The following is a 27,480-nucleotide window of genomic DNA, read 5'->3' as shown; positions in this document are numbered from 1 at the left end:
CCACTGCCTGTAAAAATAAGTCAGTTATGTGCTTTTCATGTGCCACTCTAGAGCCCTGGTCAACATACCCTCCATTGTAAAAGAAAAGGAAGGGGGGGGGCGGGGGGGGGGCACTACACTACCTGAAGTAGCATTTTCCTGAAATTTAACCACTTAGGGTTTTCCCACACACTATTTTCTTATAGGCTGAAATTTATAAAGTTATTAATGCAAATACGATTCTGACTAATTCTTTAAAAATAGCTGAGCACTTTGAATTTATAGCATGCCTGTACAGGTTGGGCTTATTTTGTTTGGGTTTGTACTGTTGGTGTATATTCATTTACATTTAAATTGTTGTCCATGTGGAAAGAGAGGGAAGCACAGTATTGTGCTTTCATGTACCGCCTTCAGTCGTAAGAGATACAGTTTACATGCTGTGCCTTAAAAATCTCCCTCCTGCCCAGGGAGGACATAGGTCGAACCCGTGTTCAGCTGTTTTTCAGCAGCAGCCCACTTCAGTCAGTTTGTGCAGGGAGGACGAAGGAGGTGCAGAGGAGAAACTAAATGAGATGACAGATGAAGCCGGCAGTTGTTTAGGGTGGTGTGTACGCTACGTGTATCTGTCGTGACCCAGCCATGGCTGGGAGGAAGCTAATCGGTTCATTTTCTATTCAGTACTACCAGCAGGAGGGGTTCTTATAGGGAACAAAGATAATTTGTCCTTTACTTGATGCTCATTTTGATTGGTAAGAAAATGTGTATATGCGATAGAATGGGAAGTATCACGCTGCTTGGTGGTGACCCCAGCTGAAAGCAATATACCTTCAATCTTCCCAAAGGGATGCCTCAGCAAGGAAGTTCTAATATTTTTCCTAAAATATTTATTGTGAATACAACAGATTCACAGTCGGAGAGTGAGGCTTCTCCTGTGAAACGGCCACGGCTACTGGATGACAGTAATGACAGGCCTGAAGAAACCAGTCGATCCAAACAGAAGAGTAGACGCCGATGCTTCCAGTGCCAAACAAAACTGGAGCTAGTACAGCAGGAACTGGGATCGTGTCGCTGTGGTGAGTACTGTTTGTCAGTAGCGTCCGGCTTTCTAACACAGCCCTGCTCGGATCTGTATCAGAGGTGGAAATACAGGGAACACTTGCATTTTGTACCTTTCAGAGATACTTTAAACAGAAGCTATAGCTTCCACTGGTAGCAAAAAGTTATAATTAGTTCCTGTCTAATTTCCCGTTTAAAACTTTGGCCTTGATGTACTGCCTTGTCTCAAGAGATCTCAGATGTTAATGAATTTAGCTTCAGAAGTCCCTGTAAGGCGGGAGAGCGTCATACCCACTTGACAGGAGAAGAAACACAAAGCACATCAGTAAATATGCAAAGATGACAAGGTTTTTACAGAGCTTAAAGGAACATAGGTCAGCATCTACATTCTGCTTTTTATAATTACGTTATTATTAAAAAATTAAAACCAAAAAAACCGCTAACTGAAAATGTTTTCATTCTCACAGTTAGCTGTTAGGGGGGAGAAGACTTGCTGTTCACCGTGCACTTAAAATCATCCAACCTAGCGCTTCCGAAGTTGATGGCACTGTTCAGCTAATTGAATTGAGGATGATAATCTCATGCAGACAGCTAATTTGGGGTTTCATATTACATGCAAATAATCTTTCTGAAATAATAATTAATGTGACTAGACTCCAGAGGAGATGCTCTCTCCTTCATGGAACAATTGTGTTCATAACTGGTTTAAATGTGCTCATCAGACCTGGTGATAATGCACATGGTAGTTTTACCTGCTAATTATTTTTTCATATAATCGTGTATTGAAAGCTTATGCTTGTGCTCTCTGACCATGCTTGTATTGATACATTTGGAGAAGTTTGTTTAGTTACTTTATCGTGTCTCAGCAGGGGGATAATTTCCAAAGCATTGGCATAGACGATAGGTGCAATTCACATTGCACTGTGAAATGTAGAACATCCTTGTATTAAAATGTTTTCTGGATAGAAGGCATGTCCTTCTGAGCAGCAGTGGGGAGAGAAAGGATTGGCTAAGCTAGTTACAAAGACCCAGTTAATGAATTCTATATTGAATACCTAATACCAAGTGAAGAGAAGCAATAGAAAGCTGCAAAGATTCCATGTTATCCTTTGTTCTTTTCTTCAGCGTCTGTCTGTCTTCAGCCTTTAGAGGTTACCGTTGTGCTCTTCCGGACATGAGACAGGCTTTGTTTCAGATATTGGAGCATTGACATAGAACTGATATACGTTACCTGTGAAGCCACCAAAGATGAAATCAAAAGCTGTAATGTTGAAATTCTTGTTATGGAAATCATGCGTCTGGATACTGTGAAGTATCAAACTGAAGAAATTCACTATCAATGACACAGTTTGGCACAGCTCTTTCTGCTCAGCATGGTAGAGGCAGGAGTTTCTGCTCTTGGTCTGCTGCTGTCACGTATCAAATGACTGAGGCTGCTCACAGGTTCCTGACTGAAATAGAAGAATCCTCCCTAATATTGGGAGCAAGAGAGTTTTACAAGTTTGGGGAGAATTGGAGAAAAGTTGACTTAGTGATTATGTTATATCATTAATCTTTCCCACATTCTGCAAAATTGAAGCTACGTAAGAGCAATGAAGTTGAAAGCAACTTTTAAAAAGTCCTTCCATTAATTAGTAGTGTTTTTAAAATTATAAAATAAGACCTGCCTTTTTTTTTTTCCATAAACTGGATGACACATACATCTAGTTGGTACCTCTCAAGTTTTCTTGAAGCGGTTCCAGAATTCAACATTGTTGCAATATAAATGTTGTAGGAATTATTCTTTAAATTGTTTTGATTGGATATATACAGCTTTATGGAAATAATTCTGTTAAACTTCATAAAATGTGTTCATAAAACATGAATATGAAACAAAAAATTCTGAGTTCCTCAGAAATAACTGAGGAAATGAAAATTTGCATTCCTACATTACATACTGCATCCTATATAGTTTAAAGGATGTATAATAAACATTTATATTTCAACATTTAATGAGAGAAGTGAGAGGCAGGAGTCTATTTCCATGTTTACAACATGGCTGAAAAGACTGGAGATCTTTGGTTTATCTGTGCAGCTGTAATGTTTCGTTAATACTCTATTCAGTACATGTGTTATCTATAATGAAATGCTCTCATGATGTGAAAGCAGGCATACCCTGCACTACTTACTTTTAATAGTAATATTAATAAGAAGCAAACAAAACCCTATCACTGACCAACACAGGTCACCTCAGCTTCGCATCACCAAAACTGCTTTACCAATACTTATCAGCATGTAGCTTTTGTCATTTTTAAAGAAGCTGCCTTAAGAAACCATTCTCACAGACTTTGCCCTACTATCTGTAAAAATTAGGTTGCTTTAGGTCATGAATGACAAGCCAGATCAAAAAGCCTGGGGAAGGGTTGATGGGAAATGGGACAGAATAAATACGTTGAAATTCTCGTTCACTTAAAATGTTTTCTAAATCTACGTGTGATCAGATTATCCTTTTAGTCATAATGTGAAGCACAGGTAATGATGAGTGTTTAACTGGAAATGTTAGAAATATAATCAAGTGGTGTAAAAGAAGCATGTATATTTTTCAAAAGTAATGGTCAAGGTAGAACATTGTTTGATCTGGACTTTGGACCACTGCTATTAAATTCTTGGCATCTTAATCCTTAACTGAAGCAATGGGAAAAAAACATGGAAAAAACCTCAACTTTAAACATTAAAAGACATTCCAATAGAATCAACAAAAAGGCAGACACAGTCTTTAGAAGGACAAATGTGTGTGTTTGCTTGGTTGTAAGGAAAAAGGATTAACCACATAAATATTATGTTGTTCCAAAGCTGTGTCTGAAACACTGTTGTTAAAATCCCAATTAACTCTTTAAGACTCCACAGAACAGCAATTTTATTGTTTGCTGTTACCCATCATCTTGTCTTAGTGTTAAAAGTACTGGAAGTCATCTCCTCTTTTGCTGATGTGTCCTCATGACTCTTCCAGTGAGATTTTTAGTGAGACACAATAGCAAGAAAAACCTATACATACTGGACAATGTTTTACTATACCTGCAGATGTTAATCCAGTGTAACTGGGACTTGTCCAGTGGGGTACAACCTTTTTAAAAGGAGTCAGAGTGAGTGGGCTGCTTCTTTACACCAGATTCAGAGATCTTTGGCAAACTGCTGTATTGGCTCTACTATCTCCTGTAAGACCTGTCCTGAGAGAGGTGATGCTGCTGAGCTCGTTCCCTTGACACTACATGGAATTTTAGACAGATTTGACAGTGCTGCAGGGCTTTGCCATGAAGAAAAACAGTTCACTACTAAGAAGGGAGTTCCGGTAAGGGTTCTTCAAATTCAAACACAACATTTTTCAGCTGTAGAAAGATTTGTTTATTTTCATACACACTTACATGCATACTCTCACATTTTTTTTTCATTCTGCTTCCACTCTGTGCAAGTTATTAACTGCTGACAAGAAATTCACATCTCATAAATAACGCTTAAGAGCCATTGCTATGTAAGTTGAATGTGTTATGAATTGTGATGGGCCTTTTTGTAGTGTTCTGTGCCTGGAGCAGGAAGAACAGAGGATGTCATTTTCATTAATTTCTAATGAGGTGCCAATTAAAGGCAAGGAAGGAACTCAGAAGGGAAGAGTCACAGAGCTCCCCTGAATCCTGTACCCTGGGGCTGTCAAACAAGCGTGCTGCCAAGCCTCCTCTGAAAGTTCCAGTAAATTACAAACTCATCCAGAGCACACACAGACAAATTCGGCTTCCCTTTGATCTTCAAAAGAGCAATTTGTAAGACGAGTTCTGAGCCTTTTCACATGGCGAACTGGGAGAAGTGATAGGAATTGTTAATTGCTGATGCACTCTGCAAGCTTCAGTGAGAAAGAGAAATTTTAAAATGAATTCTCATTTTGTGCCTCTCTGACTGGATAACCTTTAAATCAACACTACTAGAATAAAACCAGCTTCCTGTGAAACGTTTTTAGATGACAGTTACACTAGGCATGTTTTCCAGCCAGCAGTGTGCTCCAGTTTTGGGTGGACCTTTAGTGTCTTACGATGGATAATGACGGTATTGAAATAATGTATTCATTTAATATCAGATTTAGTAGGCAGTTATATCATCAAGGAATTACAGGAATCATATTCTTCAAGTTACATTCTATTACAGCATTTCTGCTGGAAGTGTAAGCAGTCCAAAATCAATCGCCTATGATCCTTGATCTGAAAATTAAGTTGTCAGTTCAGTGATGTGATAAGCAGGTGTTACCACAGACTTGCTTTAAAACTAGGGGCAGCAAATTTGTGAGTTAAAGTAGCTATATAACACAGAGTTCTGGAAATGTATTTTAGAAGAAGACAGGTCGATTATTTGCAAATTACACTATAAATTTATGGGCCTTGTCTTAATTACTTGACTAGATGTATATCACTACTAAATAAAGTTGTGTACGCTTGTAAAAGATACTGAGCTGTAAAATTCTAAGCCATAGAAATTATTTGCACAGAAAGCATAGCTTAGTTTTATGGCAGAGGTTCAGTATTTTACAGCAAAAAGTAGTTCTGATATCAATCACTTGTGTAAAGCCAACACACAGAAATCTGTAGCGGTCTTTAATATTGTTGGAATTGCGCAAGTTGGACGAGGATATTCTAGATGATCAGTAAAGGAATTCCACGTCTGTCATGTTAGATCCAGTCCTAGTCAGCAATTAAAGAAAAAAACAGTACCATGTGCCAGCTCTTCAGCAGCTTTGGTGTAGAATGGTTTGCTCTTTGTAGGCCACACCCTCACGGACACAGCTGTAGCTCAGGCTCCACCGAACCAGAACTCTTGGCAATCAATGGGGTGGCCAAGATAACGGGCCCTGGAAAGGAAGCCTAGCTTTAGCTTCCGGTAGAAGTGCCTTAGAGAGATGGTGCTGATTTGTTTGTGTGCTTCTCAGGTAGGAATCTCACGTTTTTTGTGTTCTTTGGCCAGAGTAGATGCTTAATAGGATGGGAAGATGTTGAAACCTTCCAGTTTGATTGGACTGTATCAAAAAATAACTGCTCAGTTGTGGTGCAATCTGATCAAACAGTTGTTAGCAGCATTTCTTGCCTGTGTGGACAGAAAATATTTTCTTGGAGTTTTACTGGCCTAGGTTGTGTTGTAACAAGTTATAATTTCCCAGGATGCAGGCAGACTGGAACGGTTATGTAGTCATCGCCACTCTTGATGGAGACCCTGCAGTAACTACTAACCTCAGGCATGAGTGAAAGCAAAGCGTGTTGTTTTGCAATTTTTATTTGAGATGTTGGCAAGTATTGATGATTGTCTGTTTCTTCATTTGAAGGGATGCACATTCACAAGTGGCCTCTACAGTGGGAAGACTCTGAGTCGGGAAAGGAGAGTCTAACTTTGCCAGTTAGCCGGAGCGCTGCCTCGCTGTGCTGAGTGTGTGGAATAGCACACTACCAGAGTTGCTGGAGCACACCACAGGCTGCACCTTCATAAGGGCATAACTTTCCTTCCTAATGAGTTAGGAACTTTGTGTGGATATAACTTTATGCACATAGATCACTGTCCGCTGCTCATTGTGACTGAGATCTAACTACTAAAGCATGTCTCTAGAAAGAGGACCCAGATTTTAGTCTTTGCAGTATACAGTGTGCTGGGCTCATTGGAGATGGTGCTGAATGTGGCTTCAATGTAAACTGGATAAAGGCCATGTTAAATTTTTATTAGAAGTTGCTGAAATGCCTCATCAAGATGTGATCAAGTGGGTAAGATTGCCTTGATAAAATGGCATCTAGTTCTAACAAGTTTAATAGCAAGCTGCTTGCTATAGCTTAGCAACACAGAAAATCAACATGTCTGAATAGTTAATAACTCAATTTGTACCCGACTACTTTGTGGCTTATTTCTTGTGAGGTTAATGCATAAAAACACTTAAGATTTGGCATTCTTTGCCTAGATTAGAGGAGGGGACAGGAAGAATGGAAAAAAAAGAGAAGAGACCATAGTAGTACAAGATGTACATGTTGCATAGTACAGTCAGCTCAGATGACAAATCCATTCATACGGGAAAATGAAAGAAAGATAAAGGAGAAGCTGAACTGTGAAAGAGTATAAAATAGGGAGGTAAAGCAACAAACTAATTATTTGAGTAATCTTAAGATTGCTTGCCTAGAGGGGAAAAAACATGTAAATGAATGTTTAACTACCTTGATTGAAAACAAACAGAAAAAATAGGGGCAATGGGACAGGCAATTATAAATGCCTATTAGGTAGATGAAAGGAATTATTGACAGAAACACAGGTACTCTGGTTGATTATTAAAATAAGAGAAAAAACCATATTTAAGACAGCTCATCAAAAAAGGTATGTCCAAAAAATGCATGTGAAGTCTTCAGATTAATTTCTATACAGGTATTAGTGCACCACATTCCTTTGTACGTGAACAGTGATCACGAGGGAAGTTACTCATGGGAACAAAATTACAAATTTGAGAAGTCATTTGAAAAAAGTAGCTCAAAGGAAAGCTGACCTTAAGGTGATGAGGGAATAAACCCATGGGGAACACATTTATCTTGCACTAGAACAATGTTAAAAACAAACTGGCATTATATCTCTCACAAAATATCCTACATCCTAAACCATCACCTGACTTAAGTCTGGTGTGTTCTAAAGATAATTTTGTGCTTGTCAAATTATAAAGATAGATATAGATATATAAAAAAAAATATTAGCAATGGAAAGGACTTTAAAACATTAATGAGTAAATGCAGATTAAGGGAGATCCAACCACCATGAGAAAGCAGTATAAACAAGTTGTAAAAATCTAATTTTGGCAGGGACAGGAACAAAATTTTTTTAAAATATTTGGCAAACATACCTTCTAAACTATTTCAGAAACTCATATTATGTATATATACGCATGTGTATGTATATAGACACAAACACATAAGCATAGTTAATAAGTATAAAAAAGAGAGTTCTGGTATGTTACTGTGCTTTTTTTTTCCACAGCCCTGTTTTTAATTTAGTTCCGTATAAATTTGTAATAACCTGGTGGAGTTCTTTTCTTGGGATTATTTAAAAGTGTCTGTTGCTTTACTTCTGTTTTGGTCTGCCACTAAGCAGTGGGGTAAGAGAAAGAAAAGAACAGGCTCATATCAAGCACTGAGCATTTCTGTTAGCCATCAGAAACAAAATGTGTCCACACGGAAGAGACTGCACCTTTTTTACAGATACAGCTTGTGGCAGCAAGTCTCACTGTGATTCAGTAACAAAACAGGTGGAAGAAAAACAGCTGCAGATTCTTAACTTGTATAACAGAGCTGCTCGTTCATAAACACAGGAGATGAGGCACTTGTTTGGATTGTGCCAGAATAAATTTGGAATGATTTGATTTACTCAGTTAATTTAGAAATTATCTTCAAAAGGACAGGAAGAAAGAAACAAACTTGAATGGATAAGCAAAAAAAAAAAAAAAAGCTCTCACAACTTTTTCATCTTTGTACCAAGTAGTCCACCATGTATTGAAACTAATGTTTCTCTTAAAACTTGGTAAAATATTAAATCATGGTTCCATTTCCATGGAACCTTTTTCTGTGGAGAAGAATTTCGAATGGCACTGGTAAATTCACTTTCTAGATGGATAAGGTTTATCTGGTATAAACCAAAATGGCTTCAGGACATGATTATATATTGGTATAACAGATGTCCTTCCATTGATTAAAATTAAATATGCACACTGCTTCTGGAGATTATAAGTCAACCAGTTCAGTAAGAAGTATTAATGGAAAAATAGATCTTATTAGTAACTGGTTACATACTATAATTCTGGCAAGTCTTCCTGCCAAGCCTTAAGATGTACCATATTCAGATGTCTTCTGCTGACTGTTCTCCTAAGATAGTTGCTCCCAGCATAGTACTTTTGCCTCAGCCATTCCAGTAATGCCTGGTATGTTAGCTTATGTTGCTGCAAGTATTTAAAAAAACCCCAAACAAACAAACAAACAAACTATTGAGGTTTGAATTCAAACTCAAAGGGGTTTTTTGTTTTGTTTTATTTTACAAAGATGTTATCGCAAGACTGTAATTTAATTGATAGGGAATAGGAGCTGTTAACTAATGTTGGTCTCTGAGTAATATGTATTCGGAAAATACTAGAAATTAAACAGTTAAAATCAGTTGACTAATTGCTGTATCATGGGTTCCAAGGATAGGACCCTAAAAAACTCTTTAGTGTCTAGGCTTTAGAAAATCTGTCCACAGCTTTAAAAGTGTAAATGGAGTTCATGGTCTGCTTATAATTAGGAATCATGAAATACGGTCTGAAAAGGCTCTAGTATATTCCCCAGCTTGTTCAACTAATGTGGGTTTCTTACAGCGTGTACTGATTTTGATTTCTTCCACCGTGCTACCTAAAGTCCTGCAACAGGCGACTCCCTTGATTTAGTAACGTATACTGAACCTTTTAGTTACCTTCCTATACTCCCAATCGATACATGTAATTGAAATGGGTCAGTGAGTCTCTTAAGTCCTCGAGTTCTCCTTAAATAAAAGAAGTTAGCATGTTCCTTTTAAAAACAACAAAAAAAAGAGGTTTTATTTTGACACTACTGGTGTGGTAAGTCCTTCAGTATATAACCTTCAGGTGGTTTTTGCAGGGACACTACAGTATGAGGACAAAAATAAGCATTTTGTTGGTGTGCCACATTAGGTCTCTTCTTCCATACATACCTGCACTGTGGTTACAGAAGAAAGAAGCATACACATAAAGTAAAAGAAGATTCAGTATAAGTCTGCATAAGTATAAGTCCTGTATGCACAAGAGACACATGGCCTAGTGAACTTGAACATAAAAATCTAGCTGAGACTATCTTATTTCTAATTCTGTCTCTTTCAGTACCTTTAGGGAAGTAATTTGCTCAGTCTTTGAGTCATTTTTTTCTTATCAGAAAAATGAAGATAATAGCCACCTACCTGCCAGATGTTAAAGGAAACATTTTTGAAGGTTAAAGTGCTCTACCTTTTCTAATCAAAATTCTTTCTTTACAGTGTTCTTAATTTATCCAGAGTCTCACAGGCACACGTTAGGACTGTGCAGTTAGAAAGCTTCTGCTGGTCGGCAGGAGGCTGCTGCAGCCTGTTCTCAAAAGGAAAGATGCTGCCTAGAAAGCGCCCCCCTGAGAGTGAATCAAACATATTTGTCCATATGTTAACAAATAGCTATGCACATAAGTACTGATTTTACTAATGCACTTGATATTTGAAGTAAACATGGAAGGCCCCAAAATATGCTACAATTATCTGACAAATCCTGAAGCAACATTACCAGCTAGTTCAACTGACCATGAATTAAGGCTTAGGTAGGGAGGAATGATGCCCAGTGAATTTTCTTGGTGAAAGTCTAAATTCTTCATAGGAAGAAGGGGGGGGGGGGGGGGGGAATCACACCAGTTGCTGCATCAGAACTGGGAGGAGAAAAAGGATATTGAAAGGAATTGTCAAAATTTGCCTTGAAAAAGTCAGGATTCTTTCCAGGAACTAGAGGGTTTTCCCCCCCCTACAAACTAAATAAATAAAATATTACCTAAAGGAAAATGCCACTTGTGGCCTTAAATTCCATATCGAAGGTGTAAGAAAGCATTGAAGCTAGGTACTGGGACTTGAGACTACCTGGTTCTCTGCTAGAGTTCTCTACTAGGTTGCTGTGGGCCTTTTAAGGAAATAGCATAAAGATCAGTGTGCATCAGTTTTCACAACAGTTAAAAGAATAATATTAGTCTGTGTCAGGGGCTTTTGATATTAAGTATTTCTGGTCTTGGAGGAAAGTTTCAGGAGCTGAAAAACTGTATTTATGGATATTCTAATCACTAAGATATAGTATTTTTCTTCAGTAGGTTTTGAAAAGTAATACATTTATTTAACTGTATCTTTATATGTATTGAAATGAAAATGTTTACCTACAGAGGTGTTCATAGCTGTTAAACGTTCCCCAGTTGCTGAAAGTTGCTCAAATCTGTGGATAAGTGGTGTACAGGGGGTCCTGCCATATTCTGAACAAGCAGGAGCAGCAGATGTTGTGTAAGTCTTTGCACCCGAAAAAAAGGGGGAAGGGTCGAAGTGTACATCACTTTAAGCGTTCGTTTTCCTTTATGGTGTAAGTAGAGCTTCTGAATGGAGCTCTGTTTCCCTTGGGTTAGAAGAATTATTCTTGACATAGATAGCAAGAGGCTCCAGGAATAGAAGACTTGCATGGAGCAGAATGTGTAATCTAAGAGACCCTGGACATAAGGTGTAAATAGGGGATAAAGACATAAAATAAATTTCACTTAGGTTTAAAAGAAATAGAGCTGCTTCTCTCCAGTGATTTGGCCAGCAAGTCTAGCTGTTGTCAGACTGTGGATCAATATGGTGCAACCTCTAGAAAGCTATTTAAACCCAAGGCATAAATAATATAATTCAGGAAATACACTGAAAGTCAAACCTGGAATCATATTCAGCATGTGATGATTTGAAGTCAAAATACATGAAGGATCCAGGAGGATAGTTAGAATTAATACAACAGGTACAGTATGTTAGTATAGATCCTTTCATTATTCATTCCAGTTCTTTATTAGTAGCCTTATCTTTCCTGCATTTTCATTGGGCTAAACAAAATGATACACATACATTATTGAATCACTCTGTATTGCTTGCTATTTTAATTAAATTGCTGGGTACACTTTGGCTTTTAATTAAATCCTCGGCTTCTGGGAGAAGTGTATTAGCTCAGGTGGGCCTGGTGTAGAGAGAATTCTAGAAGTATTAACACTCATCTAGCTCTTTTGAAAATCAAACACCACACCAAGGCCCTGCATTGATGCTAGGATAGCTCTGTCACCCACCTGCCCTTTCTCAGGAGACTCTTTTTTTTTTTTTTTTTTTTTTTTTTTTTTTAAAGATTACATGCTACTTTCAAATTTAAATAAATACTTCCTTATATGCTGGTATGGCCTATGGAAAAATCTTATTTTATAAGAGTACTACCATTTGCAGTAGTGTTACCGATTATTATGGTTTACTTCTACTTTATTAGGTGTCTACTGTTAGACACTAGGATGCCTTTTTGGCATAATTCTGCTTTTTTACTGCATGTCGTGTTCTTTTGATTCATTCTCCCACATCCTACAGGATATGACCTTGTGAAACTAGGAATGATATGGAAGATGCAGTGTTGTTTCAGTGTGTTCTTGGCCCTGCAAACATGGCTGTGAATGTTCCTTTTACAAGTGTAGCAGCGGTATTAATTCCTCCTGAATATATCATTGCAGATTACATGATTATTCAAAAAAGCAAACGCTATTCACCTACTGAAAGTCTAAACTTCTAATTTTGAACCTAGCTTTTCCTCTCCCTCCAGACATACATTGTTGTTCGCTGCCTGGCACCACTGTTGATGCTGCAAGTTGTTGGGAGCAAAATGGTTCCTTTGAAAATTCTCTTGTTAAATTAAGCTTTAACTGTTTTGCCTTTGTGCTTCCACAACTGCACAAGCCTTTTGGAGAAAAATGTTTCTTTCAGTTATATTAAGAAAGTATGTGACAAATTAAAATGCTAATTTCTGTGAAGTTGCATCTATCACCATAGATGAACTGGGATCATACCCCAGTTCTACAGACGATTCACAACAGCGGTAACCTGCCAGTTGCGCTAGCTGGTAAGTCAACTTGTGGGGTCACAGCTACTGCTTGTGCCTGACTGCCGTTGACTGCAACTTAGACAGAAAAGTTGAGGACAGTGTATAAGGTTGGAAGGGGAGCCTACAGATGAAATGTGTAGGTCAGTTACTTCTGAGGTATAAAGCAGTTTAGAAATGAGTATCGCATGTTGTATCCGTGGGAGTAATCATCAACCAAAGTTGCTCTGTTAGACTGTCTCTGATTGATAGATGTTGGCCTTAACTCATGAATTCATAGTGGGGTGAAGAAGTTGTGATGTAAAAGTAGTTACTCTAACGTGCATGTGTTCTGTAGAGCAAGGAAAATATTTGGTCCAAACCAAAAGATTTAACCACTGTCATTTTGTGGTACATAGCGGGACTGAGATATCCTGACTGAGCCCTGCTGTATTTAGTAAGACCTGAACCCACAGCAGTTTACTATTACAAAGCAGGTATGCTGTATTTATCACTTTGATTCATCGAGGATTCTTTGAAATTCAGAAATAATTTCCTGAAAACCTCAGTTCTGTTCCTGAAGATGCTCCCTGCTTCTGTGGAGTTGGTATCCGCTAGAGCAAAAGCAGGACTTGAATCTAGAAGAGTGCCATATCTTAATTTTTCCCACTCCAAATACACTGTCTTCAAAGCAACAGGAAGAAACTGTTTCTTTTGAGTTCTTCTTCTTAGTTCCTAAGTCAAGGAATAGAACAGTGTCTTACGTAGAACGTCCTTAAGAATTGCTGATTCAAAAAACCCCTATGAAATCAGCATGTGCTCTGTCCTCAAGTGATATAAATTCTTTGTTCAAAATTTGTGTCACATTTAATGTAGGAAAAAATAGTTTGGCAGCTTTCTGTGCAAGTAGTAAGATAGACAGGAAGGTGAATTTGAAATTAGTGCAAATTGGGATAAAAGGTAGTTGGTTTGCAGAATCTCCACAGTGCAAAACTGCATCTCTTGCGTGCTCCCTAAGGCAGCTTCCCAGGCTTACGATCGTCAAGAAAATAGACAGAAGATGCTTTGAAACACAGGTTTTACGTGACTAAACTTGGAAATACAAGGTCTTTGCCTTTCAGTCTGAAGAATTCTTGCAGAATCTTTAACCATACCTGTCCAGCGGCTGTTACAGGATTAAGATGACGTCATCTTTCTTTTGTATACAATTTCTTCCACTCATTTCCTGGGCAGTTTTTTTCACAAATATCTTTTTTGTCTCTAATGCATGCTTATACCTATTGCTTTGCCCTCTTTGTGGTAGACAGCAAAATAGAGCAAGAAAGTTGGGGGGGGGGGGGGGGGGGGGAAGTCTTTGTTCCCTTTTCTTCTCCCGAGCATAAACCCAGTAGTAGATATACAAAATGAATCTGCAGCATCTCGCAAGCATCCTGACTCTCAGACATAACATTTTATGTAGCATCACAGATGTCACGGAGCTGTGTGCTTCTAGCGTGAAACCTGAGAGTATGACTGACTTAAGAGCAGGATGGACATCCAGTCCTGGGCACAGACTGGCAGATTAAAAGAAACATTCTAAGGTGTCTTATACCACCTCTTTTCTTTTCCTCTTTTTGATTCAGTTATTGATCATTTTGGTAGTCATGAGTAAGTATAGACGATAAATACATAAAGAAAATATTGAAAGGCAAGTTGCAGTGACCATAGCAAATGGCTAGAAAAATAAGTTAATAAGGTAAGTTATGTACACTTCTTCCTACTGTGTGTTTCCTGAATCTTTTGCAGCTGTGGTGTTTGTGAGGGAACGTGGAACTGAAATGCCTTGAGAGGGCAATTTTTAAGATACTGTGCCTTAATATTTAGAGACTTCTAATTTTGAGCACTTAAGAGGTTAACATTCCCCATCCGCTTTTCTTGGGAGTGGAAATGACAGAAAGGACTGCCTCAAGCTATGTTTTGTGGAGTTTTAATAAATACATCTGTTTGGTTAAAAAACTTCGCCATAATGTGGCTTACCCCCCTTTCCCCTTGGGAAGGAACGACAAGATTCCTAGCCAAGTTATTCTGCTTAGCACTTAATCAAAGTCCATGACATCTTGCAAAGCTGGGAAAGGGAAAGAGGAGAGTAGTTTAGGTCGCTTATTTCCAAAAGCTTGTTGTTTAGCTTGTTGGGATTTGGTTTGGTTTTACAGAAAATGTCAGTAAAACTGGATATTCCTTGAGTCGTGTAATGAAATCTGACAATGCCAATCCAGAGCACTCCTCACAGACGAGAGAGAAGAGATAATTAGAGTATATGCAAGAATGGAGCTGTCTAGAAGGAGAATAACACAAGGTATCAGCAGACTAGACTATTTTGATACTGTAAAATAGGAGCGCATACAAGCTGCGCTGCAAGTTTTGCTAGGCTGGACTATAGGACACTTTTACTTTCTTCTATTGCTGGATGTTCTTTTTGAACAATCTCCAAAATATTAGGGGAACAAGCTAGATTATACTGAAATCCAGAGAGCGAGTGTTTTCTGAAGGTACTCGATGCACAAGCCTTTAGGATCTTGGCTTTGTATTTTGGTAGCTATTTGTTCTACTCCTACATTCATTTCTTGCCTATTCCATGTCTTGGGGAAATATTTCCCTCCCACACTTTTTTAAAATAGCTTTATTGTTTGTATCATTTACAATACATTTAAGTCATCTTTCCAGTTGGAAGGGATGGGGGAGATGCATGAATGTTGTTTTAGGGATTACTAGACTCTTTTGGGAATGATGTCCAATTACACTGAACAGTGCTGCAGCAGCATGTGTCACTGCATGAGCTAATCTTCTCTGCTGGTTAATCTGCCTGGTTTTGCTGTGTTATAAGATACCCTGTAGATACGTTCGCCTTTTAAAGATCTGTTAAAACCTGTTCTTGCACAGAATTCTGCATATGTAGACTCACACATAATTTGTTAGACAGTACACCTTTGGTAGAGAATTTTTGCAGCACCTTCATCTCTTAAGGTTACAAGGTATTTTTAAGTTCTGTTTGAACCTCTTGTTGATTAGAATTTCAAGTTAGCAAGAAAGGTAAAATTTCTTGTGAAGCACGTGAATAAGCCAAAGCATACAGCACAGACTTCTGCTTAGGAATAAGTCTATGCCATTATTAAGACTACTATTTTTGAATAGGCTTTATATGGGCGATCTATACAAACAGAAGTTGTTTATTAAATAAAATTTGGAACTGACTGCAAATTCTGGCAGTTTTGAACTTCTGCCTTTTGACTTCGGAATGAAAATGATAAACAGCAGTACTAGTGGGCAGGTAAGATGGTTTTAAAGTGTCAGAAGCTCTGAATTTGTATGGTAATTGTGGCAGTATGCAACTACTTTTTAGGTAATATGCATCAAGATGTTTCAAATAAGGACACTTCTAAATGTTTTTAAGCCACTTCCTAAATGTGTAAGCTGTATAAATATTTAATAAGCTTGTTTGGCACTTTCAGCATTTCTCAAAACATGCTCACAAACAAAACAAACAAATCTGTCTTCCTTTAGCAGCTCTCTGAATGTCTCAGCAATGAGATGAGGACCAGAATCTTGGGGTGGGAGGAAAAGGAGCTTCCTTTCTATCACGATGCTACTCGTGTAACAGGAATCATTATATTTATTGTATATCTTGTGTAACGGTGCGATGTTCTCCAGCAGTTTGTTAGAAGAGTCTGGGACTACTCCATGCCTGGCCAAGGATGTCCACTAGAGTAGTCCCACCAGTGTGCTGTGCTTCTCCATCGGTGGTTTGCAGTAACCCAATTACTGGGCATTTGTGCTGTGTTCCAGACAGTCTGACCACTTTCCGTTGTGTTAACAAAGCGAAAAAAGAAATTTAACAAAATCAGGGACCCTCCAAAATTGTAATTTGACTTTTGTGTTGTGGATTATTATGGCATTTAGTTGAATTGTTTTTGATGCTTCAGGTATCATGTTGTTGGTATTTTAGCAGCTTAGTGTTTTTCAAATTTGAAAACAAAGTTAAGAATTAAATGTAGGTTTTAGTTGAAATATTTGCTTATTGTCATTCCATACTCCCATCAAGGCAGTACTCTTGAATATAACAATGAGGAAAATGCCGTCATTTTTCATCATCACCCGCACAGAGCAAACTGTAGGTATGTGGTATTCTCTGGTCTTGAATATGGAAGATTATTTTGTTTTCTGTCCTCTCCGATTGCCTTTTCCCAGCAGATTCCTCAGGAATGATGAAAGCAGCTTCACAGTTGCTTGTGTACTATCTTAGACTTCCTTTGAATGATGTTTTTTTGCATGTCCTATGCAAAAGACTCATCTGTATGGATACAAGTAAGGCAGAGATGGTACACTGCTTTATGGCTTTAGCCATTTATGCTCTGGTGATGAAATGGAAGTGAATTTTTGATGATATATTGTGAAGTAGTTGCTGAGGTGCTTAGAGGAGCTCAAATGTTTTGAGGCACTACATAATGTTTTTCCAAGATGTTTGCATTGGAGGCCTGAGGAGTAGGTGATTCATAGTTTACTTCTAACATCAGAAAACAACAATTGCAATGCTGTGAGATGTATTATTACATTTACTAGACTGGAATCTTCTGTGCTCGGAGTGGAAGTCTGGCATATTTTTGGTTGATGACTAGAGTAAACTAACTTTAGTTGGCAGATAGATGCCCTTCTCCAATGCTCTTTCCCCTAGCAGAAAGTTGTTTACTTTGTCTTTTAGTTATAGTGTGCTAAAAGAAGCATTTCTGCAGTAAAATCCTTTAGGGAAGACAACCTGTATTTGATACCTTCCCATAATGAACTTAACAGTAAATACACTGCAAGAATTCATTAATCTAACTTGCTTTATAACCATAAAAGCAGAGTTCTCAGGAGAAAAGGTTTCACCTCTAAATCTGGATTGGTTTTCAGGATCAAAACAGAAGTACATACATTGGCCTTCTGCCCCAGTGCACATAAGTTAAGAATGAAACTGTTGTAAAAACTGATGGTCTTGGTACGACATCAGGCATTTGTGCACATGCAGACCACAGTATGTCCACTCTGATTTCCAGACCAGTGAAGAAGCAAGGAGTGAATATAGCAGTAATAACTTAAGTGATTATATCCACTCTGAACTAATGAACAAATGTTCAGAACTACTGTTACTCAACTAGCTACTATATAACAGTATTCAAGTTCTTTAAATTTTAAATAAAACCCACAAAATTACAAGTTGCAATCTTTAAAGTGACTTAGGTGTTTGGAGCAATGGGACTAAAGATCTGACGTCTCTTTTGGAAATGAGACTTCCAGAAGATCCCCATTGCTGATTCAACAAGAATAAACCCCCTCCATAAGAACAGCCAATACATGCAAAACTACCTTCAGTAACGTTCAAAGTGTGCTTGGGTATTCTTTCATTAGGTACTATCAGTTCTAATTAGCAGTACATATTTAAATAGATATATGAATAACAGGTTTAGATCATTTAGTTGCTGAAATTAGAAATCCGTTTCCCATAGACTGGAAAAATGAAAATCATCTTTGTGGATAGTTATTGAAATTCTGTTCAAGAATGCATAAGGAAATACTTCACAAACAAAAAATAAATAATATGTTTCACCTGGAATAAAAATAGCATACAGTACAGCTTTTCCTACATGAAAACAACTAAAAAGAACTAAAAGGTGTTCAAAAAAGAAATAACCATATGGCAAAGCACAGAATGGATTGTATTGGAGGGGTGGCAATGTAGAAAGGAACATCATTAAGTGACACTGGTCTACAAAAGGTAGGAGGCTTTGTAGAAGGTGAGGAGATGGGGCAATTGAAAGGTCACATTCAGAAGTGATAAATCATGTTGTATATGTATGTTCTTATTAGATTTATAAATTGTGAAAAGGGTCTTGCTGAAACTGTGTAGAAGATTGTATACACGTTCAAGATCTTTCTTAGATAACATTAAATAGCATTTCTACATATGCTTGTTAACCACGTGGAGAGGATCTGTAAAACCATCAGGATTTAAAACCATTTTTTACCTACAAGGGACTAAAAGGACTTCAGCCCAATCCATATCTGCAGGGTTTCTTGCATCTGCTTCTTACACATCCATTGCAGACAAGATGACAAACTTGATTTTTGAGCTCATCTAGTCAGGTATTTATGTATTCTAGTGCCTGCAGTGGACGTTGGTTCAGTAATTTGAAGTCTTATTTCAAGAAATAAGGGAAGCCTTCAGTCCATGCTTTCTGTAAGAGAGAATTGAGTGAAATGCCTGTTCAGTATTGAAACTGTAAGTCCAAGGATGTTTTCATTTTAACAATCAGACCTTGAATTTTTGGCACCTCAAGAAAGATATTTGTCACACTTGAGTGTGGTATGACCCAGATTGAGATTGAAGTGGAGGCAATGATCACAAGGGGCAAGATATATATCAATTCAATCTGCATCTTTCCATCCATATTTCTGAATCAAATATACCAATACAGAAATCTTGTCTTTTTTGTTTTGTTCCTAGAACTGGGTTTCAAAGCCAGCCACAGAGAATACATGTGTCTTTTCATAGCTGGTCCTATTGAAACAAAAAGCAAAGATAAATCAGTTTTTCTTCACTTTTTTTTTTTTTTAAATAATTCCATGTGTGATACTTTTTCCCTTTCTGTTTTCTTAACAATCACACTAACATAAAGGTAGCCTGTTGTTCTCTCCTACAATTGATGTTTTATAGTCCAGGAGCTTGAAATACTTTACACACATTTTTGTATGTATATATGTATGCACAAATACACACTCTATCAATCATTCACTCATTTTTATCCTTTTTCATCTCTCAAATATCATCATTTTGTAGTTTTAATATCTTTTGAGCATTCAAGGAGCAACAGTAAATGTAAAGCATTCAGTGAGAGGCAGAGAAAAATATTGCAGCATAGGCGATACCGTACTTCGTTTCACGTACAGTGGACTACATGAACCCTGTAACTGTGCGACTCTTTTCCCTACTATATCATCTTAATACTACTTATCACTATGTAATACTCATTTTAGAGGTAGGAAATTTGAGGCAATTTCTTTACTGTTTTAAAGTGTTAGGGCCAAATAAGAAAAAAGCTGTTTTTTCTTTGTAGACTAGAAAGAGGTGGCTACTAAAGATGCCCTCCTCACCTGTAGGAAAAAGTATTGCCATGTGTTTCTGAATCACACACTCCCTGGAAAACTGAATAACATTGACTAGTTTTAGACAAAGAGACAAACGACACCAAGCTGAGTGGTGCGGTTGACATGCCTGAGGAGTGAGATGCCATCCAGAGGGACCCGGACAAGCTCAAGAAGTGGGCCCATGTGAACTTCGTGAGGTTCAACAAGGCCAAGTGCAAGGTCCTGCACATGGGTCAGGGCAACCCTTGGTATCAATACAGGCTGGAGGATGGAGGGATTGAGAGAAGGACTTGCGGGTACTGGTGGATCGAAAGCTGGACATGAGCTGGCAATGTGCGCTCACAGCCCAGAAGGCCAGCCATATCCTGGGCTGCATCAAAAGAAGCGTGGCCGGCAGGTCGAGGGAGGTGATTCTGCCCCTCTACTCCACTCTGGTGAGACCCCACCTGGAGTGCTGAGTTCAGCTCTGAGGCCCCCAACATAAGAAGGACATGGACCTGTTGGAGCGAGTCCAGAAGAGGGTCGCAAAAAAATGATCAGAGGGATAGAACACTTCTCCTATGAGGAAAGGCTGAGAGAGTTGGGGTTGTTCAGCCTGGAGAAGAGAAGGCTGCGGGGAGACCTTATAGCAACCTTCCAGTACTTAAAGGGGGCTTATAAGAAAGATGGGGACAAACTTTTTAGCAGGGCCTGTTGTGATAGGACAAGGGGGAATGGTTTTAAACTAAAAGAGGGTAGATTCAGACTAGATATAAGGAAGACATTTTTTACAATGAGGGTAGTGAAACACTGGAATACGTTGCCCAGAGAGGTGGTTGATGCCCCATCCCTGGAAACATTCAAGATCAGGTTGGATGGGGCTCTGAGCAACTTGATCTAGTTGAAGATGATGTCCCTGCTCATTGCAGGGGGGTTGGACTGGATGACCTTTAAAGGTCCCTTCCAACCCAAACCACTCTATGATTCTATGAAAGCCTCTGCCTTCAGTGTAATAACCTACATCTTTTCAGCTACAGAACAAGATGATGTGGCATGACATGTCCCTATGTCAAATGCCTGTTCACCCCCCATGCTTAGTGTTAGAACAGTTCATGAAGAGAAGCTTCTGAAAACTGGAATAGTAGTGGAGCAGTGAACTCTCCTGCAGTTGCTGCCAACCTGGGGTGCTGGCAGTAAGGAGGAAGCAAGGTGCTCAGCTTTAACAGTTCTGACTTGAATGCCTGCTTGGGAGCTAAATCTGAAGTACCATAGGCATGAATTTCAGAAATTACAATCAACTCCACATAAAGTAGAAAAGATTTCAGTGAAAGTGATCATCTTTATTTTTTAAAAACATTAGTTTTGTTACTACCTGGGCATACCTAGTTTAGATGATTTTGTGGGCTTCCTCGATAAAAAAAAAAAAACCCAAACCTAATATGACTTTAGCTTTGCTACTGTGTTGATAAATACTCAAGAAAATGCAGTAAATAATTCTTTATTAATTCCCTGTAAGGAAGAGAACTAAAAAACTTAAAGCTGGCATTAATTTTTGAGAACTTAATAATCCCCCAGTAGGTGATTCTTCACTTCTGATTCAGGTAAGATTCTGCCACTTTAACCAAGTCCCTAACTGTATTTTTTTTTTTTTTCTCCCTTTCCATGGTAGGTTATGTGTTCTGTATGTTACATCGCCTGCCTGAACAACATGACTGCACATTTGACCACATGGGACGTGGGCGTGAGGAAGCCATTATGAAAATGGTGAAACTGGATCGGAAAGTAGGGAGATCTTGCCAACGCATTGGCGAAGGATGTTCCTGAGTGCAAGACTGCAACCAAATGCTGTTCTCTTAGTTCACTAATGTTAGCCTTATTTAGGACAAAGTCAGCCAGACACCTTGTACTAGGCAAGTTTCAGACTACAGCCAATCAGTTTCCTTTCTTTAGCCAACCGTCCTGGTACTGTAGTTTAGGGGTTGATGGTGGTTGAAATTGATTTCTGGCTGGTTACTAAGGTGCCTGCTAGCCACCGTATAAAAATAAAACATGAAGAAATATTATTTTTGAGCATGGCTAGTGGATTTAAACAAAACAAGAAAAATCCAAAGGCTTCTGTTATTGCTGGAGTCACTCTAAAAGCCTTACGCTGGAAACATTCCAGCTGCAGAGTTAAAACAAATAGTTGTATAGAACCTGGTGTAAAAGTTTGCTATGCACATGGCTTTCGGACAAACTGTTTAATGTGCAGCCTTTCACCTCTTCACTGCTAGTGAATCCTGAGGAGGTGAAATACTACTAAGAGCAGCAACTGCAGCTGCTTGAGCCCAGAAGACCTGACTGGTCACTCGTGCCTTCATCGCGTGTGGCTTTTGAGTTAGGCAGTGTCACCAGCATCAGGGATTCTGTTGGGGTAGGAACATCTTTCTGGTTCTTCCCAGGAAGCCAAAAAGAAAGGGGGGACAGAGATTCTTATGAAAAATTTTTATATCTATCTTACTATAAAGAACCTATCAGGGTTTGTTTTTTTTTTTTTCTTTCTTTCTTTCTTCTCAGTTAAATTATGATCTCACTTTAGAGCCAACTCCATCCCAGAGCAGTAAATGGTGCATACTTTCCACATGGCATCCACAGAGATTCTATGAGTTGTGTGAACCAATTCCACATACCTTGAGCAGTGCAGCCATTCCCACCGGCCGAAACCTGATTGGCTCTTGTTTGCCTTTTGCTAAGTGCAGGTATCTGATAATTGATCAAATAAGGCTAATTCACAGCACAGTAGCCATGGCTGGATTCTACAGACTGACTTTCTGTAGCTAGACTTATATATTGGGGAAAAAAAGGACATTTTGTAGCAAACGGAATTCAGTAACAGTATTGGGGAACAACCGGTAAAAACACCCTTTATCAGATTGAGTTTGTGTTCCTCACTTCCAGAGTGTCAATGAGATAATCAAATGGGCTATATCGGCCCTCTTTCTATGCAGCTGAACGCTCTCATGAAAATCTCTGCCCACATCTATTGCAAAGCAAGTATAGCAAGTGAATGTGAAAAGCATTACATGGAGTAGAATGTTTTGGATCTGTTTAGACCTATGGTTCTGTATTATGGTATGTCACGCTGAGCTGAGCTGAATTGCACCAGTCTTGTCAGTTTGGAAACAGAAAAGCAAACATAATTATCAATCGGCATGTCTCCTGCTGCACATGGGGTTTATGCAGGTAAAATAAATAGGATTTGTACCGATGTGGCTCAGCTTAATCCTGTGTGAATTTAGCTTCTCAGTCTATTAGTAAGGTATTAACAATCAGGCAAATTTATAAGAAAACCTGAGGGAGGGAAAGATTTTTGCCTCCAAATACTGGGCAGATAGATACAAAACATCAGAGGGGTGAAGTAATGTGTCATTTTGAAAAACCCCAGCGTTTTGGGAGTAAGCTTGTGTGAGTCATCCTCCGTTCTACTTGTTACAGGTAACTAACTCCTTATAGGCCAAGTTATATTTTTACTTTGGTAGCCAGCTAGGAGCATTTAACAAGGAGACAACTAATTTAAAAAAAAAAAAAAAAGAAGAATATATATATGTCTCTCCACACACACACTCAGCATCTGACTGTATTAGCGTTAATTAACCATGAAGCAAATCAGAAGTGTCCCATCATTATAAAATGCAAGCTATCCAAAAGGCAAGCTGTTTGGTTTTTTTTTTTTTAGTATTGTTATTACACTAGAATATGAAACCAGCAGCAAAATCTTCTGTCATGTGCTGCATTTTCAGGAAATGGCCCTGGTGAGAGGGACTGTCCATGGATATTATTTACATTTGCTGTGAGGAGTTTAAAAAAACCATGGATTTTGGTGGCTGCTGTGATACGCACTTTCTTTTCCTACAAAATTCTATCATAGCATTTGATGGGCATTCTGATTGATACACAAGACTTTTCTGCATTAATACTGAAGATGCTATTTTGTTCTCCTTAATATTCTCTTTAATCTCGTTACAAGTGCACAGATGGTTTCAAGGTGGCTCTTGAGAGAACACTACTTAAAGTTCATGTGAATTATGGACAATGTTCACTTTAAACAAAAAAGTTGGGGAGGGGGGTTGTTCCTTTGCAGTATCTGTTCTGTGAAGTTTGTTAAACGTAAAGAAAGCTTAAGTTCTTGTATCTTAAAAGAAGATCTTATTTAACCCTTTTGTGTTCTAGATTTACTTACTCATGTAGCCTAGAGCTCAGTTTTAGTTTAACATTGTGAAAATATTAAAAGAATCTTGTAACTTTATTCTTTTTCCTCCTGCTAAAAAAAAATTAAACCAATCAGATTAAAGTTTGAATTCCTTTCTGCCTATTCCAACAGATCTTGCTATTTTGCACCATTTCTGCTGCAAGCTCACGTAAGAAATATGAATGGGGAAAATAAATACCAACGGTTAGGCCAGTAACTTCAAGCTGACTTTACAATTGGTGGAAGGTGGACAGTATTTTCTGCCAGTTTGGAAGGGGAGGATAATATTTCTGCTGGGTTCAAGTTTAGTGATTTATTTTGTAAGCAAATCTGGCTAAAACTGATATAGCCTGAGTATTGGTCAATTTAATTTTGAGGTTAGATACAGTGATCCAATGAACAACTTGTTCATACTCTTAAGTGCATACTGTGCACTATATCATTGGCATCCAAGTTTTAAAATGTCTTAAATGTTCTTTCATGGATTTTGACAGTTTCTGCGCCTAGAGTAGCTGTATTTCAAATCATAATGGGCTGGATTCATAATAGATAAGTAGAGGAATAACTATTGTTTCTTAATCATTTAGATGCTAGAAACACAAGGCTAATTAAAAAACAATGGTCTGTATTGGAGGGAGAGAGAATGTCAAGGAGATTATTTAAAAAGAGTTTTGAAAATTGTTTGGAATTGAAATTGTGCCTGATTCATGGGACACGTACACCCATTTTTTTCCTCAAATTAGTATGGTACTTTCAATTATAAAAATGCATGATTCTTGAACAAGATGGCTGTGTTATATAGTAAAGGTAAGTTACATAAAACAGCTCTGCCTTTTCATCAAGTTTCAAACCTAGAGCTGGGTGCAAGCCAAGGCTTCAAGGAAAAATAAGAATTGCCCATGAAGGTTGCTATGCCAGAGCCTGTCCGTAATTGCACTGGTTTCTGTTTTGAAGCAGTTTAGTGTCTTGAATGAGAAGCAATGTAACTGTAAAATGAGGTACTTGAGAATACGAACCACTCTTCAGTAGTGCACAGGCAACACCCTGAAAAGAGTCCTGGTGCAATTATAGCAGTCCAAAAGTAATATTAACTGCTTTTATCTACTCCATGGAAGGTGATAAGCACATTCAAAACTTGAATTTTGCATGACTTTCTTCTTTTGAACAAATTGCAATCCCCTGGCCTCTTGAACACAATGTCCTGTTTATATTTAACTTTGTACTCGTTGTGGTGTTCAGTTCATTCTACAATCATAGCATTTTCTGTGACTATGCTACAATTTGGTATAAATCTCTAAGGGATAAAAGCACTTTTTTTAATCTTAAAATGACTATTTCAGTACAAAGACTCACCAGGGAAGAAAACTGATACTAATGGTGTCATAAAAATATAGGTTTTATAATAGATTCCAAGAAATGCATCAGTGGAATAACTGACAGCACCTATGCTCACAGTTGACGTGTACACAGTTAAGTGCCCAGACAAATGAATTAACATTCTCTTTGTGGTAGTGTAGTTACTGAAATTGTCAGTCATCAGTGGAACAGCAAAGAGAAGGTCTAATCGAAGTAATCCCTTAATGTCACAATGAGATTGGAGCCAATTCACGCTGGAAATAATTTTGTATGCTCCTGGGAACTTTTATACCTAGAAAACAAATGGCAACATTTAAGACAACACTACTTAAAATGAACTGTATTTATTGGCACCAGATGTTTATTTCATCACTCAAATACCTGATTAGAATTCTGCACACAGACCAAAAACAATACAAGCACTAGTAAGCTGTGGCTCAACACAAAAGCTGATGTGTCAGGTGTAACCAGTTCATAATCTTATACTTAGCTGAGACTGTGTCTGTACATACTTTGCTACACAAAGGACCACACTGGAAAAACAGTGCATGAGATTAAACTGTTCAAAAGTATTCACAGTGCACATTTTACATAGTGAACTTTTGTGATAGTGAGCTTTATCTCACTAACAGCAGCTTTTCCAGGAGAACAAACTTTAATGCTGCTGGAAAGAGCCACTCTTAAATAACAGTTCTCAAAGACATCAATGAGAAGGACATATTTTTCTTTCTCTTCCTACTCTTCATTCATTTTTTCCTTTTTGTTGAGGCAGTCAGCATGTGTGACTGGGCATTTGAAAGTAGTTCTGCTTGAATGTTGCTCTTTTGGGCTTTTCAGTACTCACCACAGGAAAAGAAAAAAGCATTAACTTTGTTCTTCTTGCAAGCCCCTGCACGTTAGTTCAAGCAGATTAAAATATGGACGTTTGTCTATAAAAGTGATAACCTCCTTGTGTATTTTACTACCATGATAGCTATTATTTCTTCAATTAACTGAAACTTAATGCAGACATGATTTACTTGTTCTGGATGTTAGGTGATGGGGTTTTTGAACTTCAATTCTGTGATATTGTTCATATACACCTTCCCATAAACTCTGCATGCCTCATCTTCTAACCTGAGGTTGAGTCAGGAGGAAAGAAGGCATGAAAGCAGGAGGCAGAGGATGCAAATTGACAAGTGCTTAGGGATCACATCCACCTTCCTCTTCAAGTCAGCTCAGATCATAAAATAGTAAAGAGGCAAATAATGACTTGCCAAACAGCACCACCTTTCTTGACTTGGTACTACAGAAGACTGTTTTGCTTTATCTTTGTGAATATACCTGTGTAGAGTTTGTCTGAGTCAATTCTGCAACATATGTTATATGCAAAGAAATGAAACAGGACTGTCAGAAAACATTTTTGACTGATTATTTAGTAATAACTACATATTTTGCTACAGGACCTTCCTATTTTGCAATATGCTGCTATTTTCTTTGGAAGAAAAACAAGCAGAACTTTATAAGACTAACTGTATACAATTTCAAATTCAATACATGCATCTGAAGCATTAGGAAAAGATTACTGAAATTATAAATAGTTTTTAAAGATGATGACTGCATCCTCTAACAAAATGGTTTTGTTCTTCAGATAGTAGCAAGTGTCGATGGCAATGGTTTAACCATAAGCAGAATGTTCCTTTCTGCTAGGTTTGTGCAAAGCTAATAACATGCAATAGGATGCTGTGAGTTAATCACTTGTAGCACAGTGACTGTGTAAGTACTGAGAATAAAATTATAGAGACCTACTCTTGTCTGTCGGCTCTCCCTTCACACCACAGGACAGAAGATGGCACCTACTCTTTCCTCAGTCCTTAGTCCCTTCCATTCTTTTCTGAGTCGCAGAAGACGCTTCCCTTCCCTCTACCACGCGTGCTCAGGGAGGATGGGAAACCCCATTCTAATTAAGAGTTCTAAACACTTCAGGGTTTATTAAAAAAAGTTGACATCTCTGAAAGCAAAGTGGTGAAGTCATCCGCTGTATCAGAGATGCAACACCAGAAGGAGCTCTCTTTAGAGTTCTCAAAACACT

At 38.2% G+C, this 27,480-nt stretch overlaps 1 protein-coding gene across 5 annotated transcripts in view; it reads left to right on the top strand.

Annotated features, from left to right (window-relative positions):
• ZFAND3 (zinc finger AN1-type containing 3) overlaps positions 1 to 21,883 on the top strand; it is a 143,031-nt gene extending 121,148 nt beyond the window's left edge. For all 5 annotated transcript variants that reach the window (XM_082305770.1, XM_082305768.1, XM_082305769.1 and 2 more), the window contains 2 exons: positions 882 to 1,052; positions 21,495 to 21,883. In XM_082305770.1, coding sequence (XP_082161896.1) covers positions 882 to 1,052; positions 21,495 to 21,649 — 326 coding nt within the window. In that variant the 3' untranslated portion in view covers positions 21,650 to 21,883. The remainder of the gene's footprint in view (positions 1 to 881; positions 1,053 to 21,494) is intronic.
• Positions 21,884 to 27,480: the final 5,597 nt, after the last annotated feature.

The sequence above is a fragment of the Platalea leucorodia genome (genome assembly GCF_965183815.1).
Source record: "Platalea leucorodia genome assembly, chromosome: 3".
Taxonomy (NCBI): Eukaryota; Metazoa; Chordata; class Aves; order Pelecaniformes; family Threskiornithidae; genus Platalea; species Platalea leucorodia.
The sequence above is the reverse complement of the archived record's forward strand: the minus strand, read 5'-3'. Positions and strand labels throughout refer to the sequence as shown.